General features: G+C 38.8%; 1 protein-coding gene across 1 annotated transcript; it reads left to right on the top strand.

Annotated features, from left to right (window-relative positions):
* Window positions 1–316: 316 nt before the first annotated feature.
* On the top strand, window positions 317–8,650 carry ggt5b (gamma-glutamyltransferase 5b). The gene is made up of 12 exons (XM_067574398.1): window positions 317–631; window positions 2,754–2,881; window positions 2,966–3,061; window positions 3,988–4,183; window positions 4,845–5,005; window positions 5,130–5,276; window positions 5,430–5,560; window positions 6,291–6,475; window positions 6,575–6,666; window positions 6,784–6,893; window positions 6,977–7,087; window positions 7,312–8,650. Exons 1-12 carry the CDS (start codon window positions 450–452, stop codon window positions 7,456–7,458), a joined length of 1,686 nt encoding a protein of 561 aa, XP_067430499.1. The 5' UTR covers window positions 317–449; the 3' UTR covers window positions 7,459–8,650.
* The last annotated feature ends 1,396 nt before the right edge of the window (window positions 8,651–10,046 follow it).

Genomic DNA, 10,046 nt, shown 5'->3' with positions numbered 1-10,046 from the left:
TGAGAAATGTTGGAGTTGCAAGATAAGGACAAGAGGGAAAACGCTTCATTAATTATGTTAATTCTATGTATATAAAACTCATACTGAATATACTGATGATGATATGAAATCCGGTTAATCACCAAGGAGGCTATCAAATATCTGGAAGTGATTTGATTAGACAGTACACACAAATTCCCGACAATGACGTCACAGGCTTTTCCCCAGCTTTTTGGGGGGTGAAAGTGTGGGTGTCAGGCAGATTTACATGGTGACTACGTCTCTTGTTGTTCACTTTCACTTCAGGAGGAGGACATGATCCAGTTGATGGAGGGGGAAGAAGGGAGGGGTGAATCCAGGTTTAGGATTTCAAGCAATTCACTGAGCGTGTCTGAGCGCATTGAGCGGCAGCAGCAGCAGCAGCAACAGTTCCTTCAGCAACAACAAAGTTTCCTCTACAGAAAGTTTTAATGGCGAAATATAAGCCCTGGCTTGTGTGCTGCTTTATTTTTTCGGGTTTAATTTGTGCGGTTGCTCTTGTGTGTCTGTGCATCGCCTCACTTGTGGACAGTGGATGTTCCAGCAGCAGCAGCAGCAGCTTCAAACATGCGGCTGTGGTTGCAGACTCACAACGTTGCTCCGAGGTTGGCAGGTGAGTCACTTTCTGGGGAGGGAAAAAAAAAATTTGAAGAAAAGTTGATTGTTTGGAAGAAATCAGTGCTGAATTTGACCACGTTTTGCTGAACGCTCCTTATAATGAAATTTGAGATTTTGGGGGATTTTTAAAAAGTTCATTCTTGGTGTGTTACCATGCACACGTTCTGTATTTTCATCATATTTTTTCTTTATTCACTGGATCGATTTTGGTTAGACAGACTTCTGCAGGTTATCAGGCCATACCTCCCTGTCTTGTTGACAGAGATAGTGAGCTGAACTGAGCAATGGGATAAGCAGTTTAAGAGATTTGATAGGCTCTGTTTGAAGAATGGAGATAATACCTACAGAAGTGTGCATACAGGCCATTCACCTCCTGCTGATCCACTCCTAAACTGTCATGCCAGGTGTGATTGTAAGAGAAAACTAGGTTTCTAAGCCCACTAACTGATGCTAGTCTTCCTAACGGTGGGGTGGAGTCCATCAGTCTGGCATCACAGTAATTCCCAAACGTGAGCATTATCACTGGAAAGGGCGTATGGCTCTTCCGGCTTTTGTGTTACTCTCTTGAGCAGTCCAGGATTGGTTCAGGGTTCATTTCCCAGTTCACAGGAGAGAGTTAACTCCTCCACCAGGTTTCACAGAGAGAGGCGCATTGAGGAAACAGGCAACATGTCCATGTGATGAGAGGAACTTAAAAGGAAAGATGACAAACATTTGACAACCATGAGATAAAATGTTACAGAACACCTCTGACCATGTATCTACACAGTGAATGGTGAACGGATATGAAGGGAACTGAATTGGAAAAGGAAGTTGCGCTTCAACAATGGGATTCTCAGTGGAGAGCTAAACCCAAAATCCAGTGAGCATGTTCCAAAAATATGAAGTGGCACATCTCAAACTCCCAATCAAGGAGGACAAAATACTAACATTTCACTTGTTTATTTGGCTCACATCAAAATAGAAAAACGCTCACGCCTTTCAGCACAGAGCCTTCTACAGAGCATTTTTCTATTTTGATGTGAGCCAAATAAACAAGTGAAATGTTAGGATTTTTTCCTCCTTGACTTGGATTATGAAGGGAGTTATGGGAATGTGCAAAGTACAGTCTGCTCTTTAAAACCTGATAAACCATAAGCAATATACCGTATGTATTATACATAAAGTTTGTCAGGACAGAAAACAATAATCTATGTCATATAATTACAATGTAAAGCTCAATGAAAATACTTATTATGCATAATTACAACATTACAACAAACACACATTACCAAAGTCTTGTATGAAACTAGTTTTTATTATGTGGAAACAAAAAGGAATCAACACAACAATATCTGCTTTTTCCAAACTCACTTTTCACCCACACCTAGAGAAACCAAACACACTAGATATAAATTATGTCATCAGATTAAGCCAAGAGAGACAAAATATGCTACTTCTATTTGACTTTGTCCTATCGTAGATGGTGTCCAGCTCAAATAACACAAAAAACAGCATCAACAGTTACGTTTGTTGCTCTGTCAACAAAGTTTCATGAGTCCTTTAATCTGATTCTTCTGATTAAATTTGGCATTTCCCCTCCTAAGGCCCTTTTCCTCTGTCACATCTTTCAGACTACAAGGCAAAGAGTCAGTTTGACCCTCAGAGAGCCAAAACATTCACAACAGTGCCTTCCCTTCTCTTCCAGCACTTCCCATTCCCTTGCCAACCTCTCAGTGAAAAGACCCATTCAGGGATTTTATAGATGACTCAGATTTAATCTTACATGCTCTGTTGTATAGTTTAATTATTTTGGATAGATTCAATTAAAAACATATGTGTTGTCATTTTTAAGGAAGACAGCTCACCTCATGAGTCTTTAAAAAAAGAAAAAAGCTCCACTGTTGCCAGGCATCAGTGCAAGGTTTAAACTTGCCTCTTGGCAGGACTCTGACACTTTGTCACCCTTAAGCACTGAACCTCAGGGTCTACTGTGAAGTCATGCTGTCACGCAACTGTTCAAAGAAATAGATGCATGTCTGTGGTTGGGCAAATGTGTGGTGAGCAGTCAGGAAGTTGGTGACTAACTTTTTGTTCACACATTTCCCATAAAACTAGTGAAAATGACTGTTTTCCAGGAATATACTCCAGCAGGGTGGCTCAGCAGTAGATGGCGCCATTGCAGCTCTTCTGTGCACCTCTCTGGTCAATCCTCAGAGCATGGGGATTGGAGGAGGGTCCATAATCACTATCAGAGAAAAAACAGGTATGTGTACTGATTTATTTGTACGGCTTAAATTGAATTTCTTCTCAAACTGTTTAATCATTCTAAATGCTGATCTATTCCCAGGCAACGTAAAAGTCTACAACTTCAGAGAGACTGTTCCTCAGTTGTTCAAAAGGAACCTGTTAGATGAATGTCCCACCAAATTCGCACTTACCACAGGTAGGCAGAGTTGTTCATCAATGAATTTAAGTTGGAAATACAAATTTACACCCCTCATTTCCCCTATTAGCCACAGCAGTGTCAGCCCATTAATTTGAACCACGTTACAAAATATTAAAGATGCCCTCCAGACATGTATTAACACATATGAAAATTACTCTGCTTGGAACAATAATGTGTGTTTGATGGTTTATCCACAAAAAAGTATAATTACCACGTTAAAATTCTTAAAATGGCATCTCCTCCTTCTCTCTCATTAAAAATTTCAGAATCTATGAAAATGCAAATGTGTTCATTTCAAAAGTTTACCTGCTGGACACAAGATGTCTCCTCCTACTATGTGCATAGTGGCTTCAAGTTTCCAAATCACATCACAAACAAATGAATGTGAAAACAGCCTTCCAGTGTCAAACTCCACATTACATCTTTTTGCACAGTGAAGCTCAAACATCCAACTGTAGGAACAAGAATCAAAACATATATATGAGTGGAGGGGAACTTTAATGCTTGATTGCTTTGCCTCGCTTGTGAGTCACTTTGGATAAAAGTGTCTGGCAAATGACAAAATGTAAAAGATCGTTTTATTCAGTGGTCGTTTTAGTTCATTTTTACCTCGATTTATTGGATTTATGTCGTGTCCACTTGCAGTCTTGTATAAATTTGCTTTCCACATACTGTATCTAACAAAAAGCAAGAGGCAGATCTATGAGTTTTTGTTGCATTGGTGATGGTAAAATGTAATTGCTATAAAATACACATTTTACATATTTGGAATCACATTATACAAATAATCACCAATCTGACTCAAAAACACAGTTGTGCTCTCTCTCCTGTTCCTGTTTTTATTCCACATATAGGCCTAGTCCACCTGAAAGTTCAGTCATTTGTTTGATGCAGCTGAACTGTTTCCCTCTTTTGTATCGTAGGCAGCCAGTGGATCGGCGTTCCTGGAGAGCTGCGCGGCTACGAGGCGGTTCACCAAGTGTATGGCAAGCTGCCCTGGGCCAAGCTGTTCGAGCCAACAATTAGACTGGCCAGGGAGGGCATTCCTCTGCCACCGTATCTGGGAAAATTCTTGCACATCCCAATTATAAAACAACGAGTGGAAAATTCATCCCTCTGGTACAACATTGCATTATGAAATAATCATTTTCAGTGAGAATATCCTCTTTGCAGCCACACCGATCAGAAGTGTTTGAAGTGAATGATGAACTGATGACCCTCGCTGGAAACCTTTTCTCATTTGAAATCCTGGAGCAATAAAGTGCTCTGTAAATTTCCCCTGTTTAACTAAATTCATGCGAGATTTATGTAACCTCAGGGATAACAATTGACTAAGTATTTAACTCTCAGGATTGCATAATATTTTAGCCCAGGTGTCACGCTCACTTGAACACTTTTGTGGATTAATGAAAGTGATTATTTAATACCACCGGGGTTCAAAGTATTGTTCATGGCATAACATTTTAGGAGCAGGGATCACTGACCCAGAGATAAAAGCAGTGCTGGCTTTTAAAAAAAAGTTTGTGTGAAATGTTGCTTTTCCCAAATGCAAGACTTAAAAAGGGGTTAGTCAAAGGGTTAAGTGTGGTGTGAAAAGCCTCAAAGAAAGCATTTGCTTCTTGGATACTTGGTCTGCTCCTGCAAAAGTGTGCACACAGATGCAGAAATAAATTCCTGCAGAGCTTCTGAAAATGTATCAATGAATATTTTCTAATTCATATGTTTTTATGTTCTTAAATGATATTCTAATATGTTCATATACATGGACACTGTTTTCCAGTGAAGTTTTCTGCAACAAGAACAAGAGTGTGCTGAGCGAAGGAGACATCCTGAAGATGCCTAAGCTTGCAGAAACAATGGAGACCATTGCAGAACAAGGGGCAAAAGCCTTCTACAGTGGCAAAATAGGACTGGACTTAATCCAAGACATACAAGCTGCAGGTTGGTTCAGTATCAACATAGGTCGGGCAAGTTGGGGGTTTAAATGCTTGAATAGTAAAGGAAAAGTAAAAGAGACTAGTTTAAAATAAGCAAGCTTTTTATATATTCTACACATTTCTCTTAGGCGGGACGCTAACAATTGAGGATCTGAAGTTGTTCAAAGTGCTGGTGAAAGATGCATGGAGGGTTCCTCTGGGAAATAGTCAGCTGTACATCCCTCCACCACCTGCTGGGGGCGCTCTGCTTGCCTTCATTCTCAAGCTAATGAAAGGTTTCATGTACTGTGTGATGACTCTTCCGTGAGCCCTGCAGCAACGGAATTATATTCTAGCATATTCGCCATATACTCTGAATTATAAAGAAGCAAAAACACAATTCAGTAACAGATAGTTTTAACATTGGTTCTTCTTCTCTTTTTCCGCAGGGTTCCCCTTGACTTCAAACCCCCTGGATGTTAACCAGAAGATTCAGATGTACCATCATTACATAGAGGCAGCTAAATTCGCTAACGGGCAACGGGGGAGCATTCGTGATCCTGCCTTTAATAAGAAGGAGGTTGGGATCTGAGATAGTTTTTTAAATGTGTTTTTGGGAAACAAGGAAAACAAGTTCATTATGTTCAAATAGTCAAGAAAATATCTAATTGTATGATAGGTGTTAAAGCTGCACTTAATCAATATTTTTATATTAACAATGGGAAAAATGATATTGAAAGGAGTTTGTACAAAGATAGAGACAAACCTGCAGAGAATGATCACTTATTAGCAAACTGTTTTGGTTTCCCAGCCAGCAACTTTCCTGAATATTTACTGTTACAGTTAACGTACTTTCTAGTCATAGCAGGTAGCTGTCAAAGGAGAGAAAATATTGGACTTACCCATAAATATTCACCTAGTGAATGGAAACACAACTCCAAATAAATGCTGGTTCAACTCTATGTCTTCTGTACTTGTAAATAGGCAACTGCTTGCTAACACTTTCACTATATCAATTTTATAAGGTGATAATATGTCAGTGTTGTGTTTACAGCTTGTTTCGCTCACCCCAAGTGGCCAAAAAGTCTTTATGCAGATCTAAGTCAGAAACAAAAGGCTTACTATACCATTTCTGTTTCCTATCTGTATCTACACTTTTATATCTACAAAAATCCTGGACAAAGGAAATAAGCAAAAAAAAACAACGTGAAAGAAAGAAAAACATAATCTGAGATAGTTCATGCACAGGAAAACACAGGATGTCATTATATCCTTTTCCAGTTTGTCTCATCATGATATTCTTCTTTCAGAGTGCAGATCATTTGATTGATCCCGCCTTCATAAATCGCATCAGGGAGATGATTTCCTCCAACCGCACCCAAGACAACTCCTACTACAACGTCAAGCCCTCCTCTGATCACATTGGGACGACACATGTGTCTGTCCTGGATGAAGACGGTCTGGCTGTTTCTGCCACCAGCACCATAAACCAAATGTGAGCAGGAAGACTCTTCATACAGGAGATATCTGTTGTTATATGAAAATATTCTATGATATAAGAGTCATTCCCTCTGATTACTGTGTTGTGCTGTAGATTCGGAGGAACCATTTACTCTTCACGAACAGGTATCATCCTCAACAACGAGCTGTCTGACTTTTGTGGGAGAGCAAACACAATGAGGGCAGGTAAGGTCACAGACATGAACAGAGCCTCTCAATCAAAGCCAATTGAATAAAAGACATTACTTAATGCAGTCCTTTAGTGTCTTTTAACTCTGATATGGAGTGTTATTGTTGTCATAGGTGAACAACCTCCCTCCTCAATGACTCCAGTCATACTGGAGACAGAGTCTGGAGGAATTCTTGTAATTGGTGGATCAGGAGGAAGCATGATTACCACAGCAGTGGCCTTGGTAACTCAACTGAACTCTGCTTGCATACTTATTTGTCAGCTATCTTATTTATTTGCTTACATGATTCTCTTTTATTCCCGCAGTCTATGATAAATCACCTATGGCTGGGCATGAATCTGAAAGATGCCATTGCTGCACCTATAGTGTTTGTTGACGCCAAGAACAATGTAAATTTTGAGCCTGGTTTTGACAAGGTGAAGTACTCATGTTCTCTCATCTTTACTGCCCATTAATGACATTCAAATTCACTAGACTGTGAACGTCTATCTAATGAATAACATTTCTATTTATGTTCATGGATTCTGATGGAGATTACCAAGACGTAATCCTGCAAAATCAGATTTAATTGACAATCAGTTTTGAAATCTGAAGTGGGAAGTAATAAGTTGTATTAATGTGTGTGTGTGTGTGCCCTCAGGCAGTGATACAAGGCCTCAAAGCTCTTGGACACAAAGTTGGAGACTGGCATTACTTCTTAAACGTAGTGAATGCCGTGGAAAAGGAGAATGGTTGCCTTGTAGCCGTATCAGATAGGAGGAAGATGGGAATGTCAGCTGGATACTGACCATACAGACCATGTGGACACATCAACTTCTCACTGAAATCTGCCCTAAAATCTGACCTTAAGACCAATTGAATGAACCTGTGGCCTTAAGAACAATAAATGTGCCGCAAATCTGAAGATGTGAGCAGACTGGTGCTCAGGCTCTTTCTTGATGGAACTGATGAACAACAAAGTTGAACAACAAAGAATAATTCCAGCTTATTACAGTGTGGGGTCTTATTTTAATAGTTTGGGCCATCATTTCTATTAGTTTTAATGATAGTGAACTCACAAAAGTAATTGCTGGGATCTTTGAACACAGCGACTAAAAAGAAGTCAGACAGGCCAAAAAATGTACGTTCAGATGATCAAACAGGTTGTAAACAAGCAAACAGATCCAGCAGATTATCTAACTCACTTTATTTGAAAGTAAAACACAAAGTGAGTTGACTCAAATGTCAGTAATAATCCTTCATGGCACATGAAAACTGTGTACGCAGAACTACGATAGTACAACGAACAGTTAAGGTAAATATTTTAGTATTCACCTTTGTTTAAAACCTGTTTGACTGTCTGACTGTCTGTGTTTCTTGCCCCGTTAGACTTTCCATGTTGCTGCTTTCCCAGATCTCAGAAATGAACTTAATGTGCACTGAAGTATTATTACCAATATGAGTGAAATTAAGACCCAAGCTGTAATAAAAAAGTTGTAATACACATTTTCAATCTAGCCAGTCATCACACACGCACACTATGATGTCATTCCACTTGAATGACGCAGACTAACGCACTATACTCTTACTGCTGAGATCTGCTTGTATGTACTGTAGGATTACACACTCCTAAACCTTTTATTTTTCTGACTGAAGTAAAAACTGTTTGCCGTAGATGAGCCATGTGACCCTTTTAAACTGACACCCTGACTGACACGTGAGTTGAAGGCCGATGTAGCTGCCCAGACAGGGAACTTTTACTGTGACCTTACAGATTTCTTACTGTGTGTGAAACAAGACTGAGCATATTGTGATAAGTAGATTCACAGTGAACAAATGATCTCAAAAAGCTTAAATGTATTTTTACACCATCAAAGTGTCATTTTATATTTTCTCTGTTTTAATGTCAGAATGTTTTGTAAAATAATTACACATTTTTTACTACTATTAACTGTGAAAATCTGTGTTGTGAAAATAAATCATAAAGTCCAAACTATGATGAAATCACTGAGTCCCTGATCTTCCGGACATATTTCTCAACCAGAAAGCCTTTGAGCTTCTTGAGCTAAGGCTTCTCAAGCCAAATACATTCAATACACTCTTCTCTGTAAACATCAGTTCTTTAAACATTTATTTCTTGTTAGTACAGTATTACCAGCAATAATCTGCTCCATGTCTTCCTGTTTGCCTTTTTTCCGAGCCACACTTTTGCAAAGAGGACAAAGGAAGCGGCAATGAAACACATTTCAGCAGAGAGACTTATGAATTAGTAATGATTTCTTAAGTGGATTCTACTCTGTTTTCCTTTGAGGCATTAGATGTGAGTTATGAGAACATGCTAATTTTACTCCTTGTGAAGCACCACTGTGTCTTTGTTGTATGACAAATAAGTTAATCGGGGTAAGTTGTGACTTTATGGCTTCAGAGTCATGATATTACCCTCTTTGTATGAATAACAGCCATTTAAAATAAGCTTCATTCACTTTAGAAAATGTCCCAAAGGCAAATAATCCTGTGATGACTTCCAGTGTTAGCACACTTTCAATCACAAAGTGCCTTGATGAAGTAAATTACCTCAACAGTACTTGCTTAATGTTAACATACATGCATTTTGAATGCGTGTATCATTATTTTGTTACAGTCATAATGCAAAATCCAAGGCAGTGGGTCGAATTAAAACCATTTAGACTTTGTTGTACACAGAGTTTGAATATTTTTTCATAGCTTAAGGGTGAGTAAATTGGCCTGTCTGAGTTACATAACTCTCAACTAAAGTTCATTATAACTTTGTGGAACTGAGATTGTGCTTAATTGGCCCTTAAAGGGAAATTCCAGTCTGAATTGGGTTTTTACTCATTTTTGTTTTTCCTGTCTCCTTAAAAACCCACCAGGTACCACAAGTAAAGCTATTCTAAACAGAGGCTTGCAGGTCCTCATGGTATCCTAGGGAACTAAGATGTATACCATGTAATATTTACATATCCATACCTTTATTGTGTGTTTCTTATAACATCTGTAATTTCTATTAAAAATGCTAATAAATACACTATAATTTCACACATTTATACATTTAAGTAATTATGTAACTCATTTACATTCCAGCTGAGAAAACAAAAGCCCTGAATCCCAGCAGTGACAGTGAGCTGCAACAGCTGTAATGTCGTACGGGGTCATTATAGGTCATTGCACTCTGGGTTGTAGGGAAATTACTGTAAGTCATTAAGTGTGTGCTGTAGGACTGGATGTCCCTGAAGCGTAATAGCCCTTTATTATAACAAGAGTGCCTTTCTGCTCTCTCTCTTAGCTGCCACCTCATATGAAATATGTTTAAGGCGTGACTGAAAATGTATGTTTTTAGTTCTCACTGTTAGTTTTGGTTGATTTGTTCTGTGAATA

The sequence above is a fragment of the Thunnus thynnus genome, chromosome 19, assembly GCF_963924715.1.
Source record: "Thunnus thynnus chromosome 19, fThuThy2.1, whole genome shotgun sequence".
Lineage (NCBI taxonomy): Eukaryota > Metazoa > Chordata > Actinopteri > Scombriformes > Scombridae > Thunnus > Thunnus thynnus.
Note: the sequence above shows the minus strand (reverse complement) of the source record. Positions and strands in the feature narration are given on the sequence as shown.

Coding starts and splice junctions, on each gene's coding strand:
- ggt5b (XM_067574398.1), top strand. CDS start 450: ATGGCGAAATATAAGCCCTGGCTTGTGTGCTGCTTTATTTTTTCGGGT. Junction 632..2,753: donor CGTTGCTCCGAGGTTGGCAG/GTGAGTCACTTT, acceptor ACTGTTTTCCAG/GAATATACTCCAGCAGGGTG. Junction 7,088..7,311: donor TTGAGCCTGGTTTTGACAAG/GTGAAGTACTCA, acceptor GTGTGCCCTCAG/GCAGTGATACAAGGCCTCAA.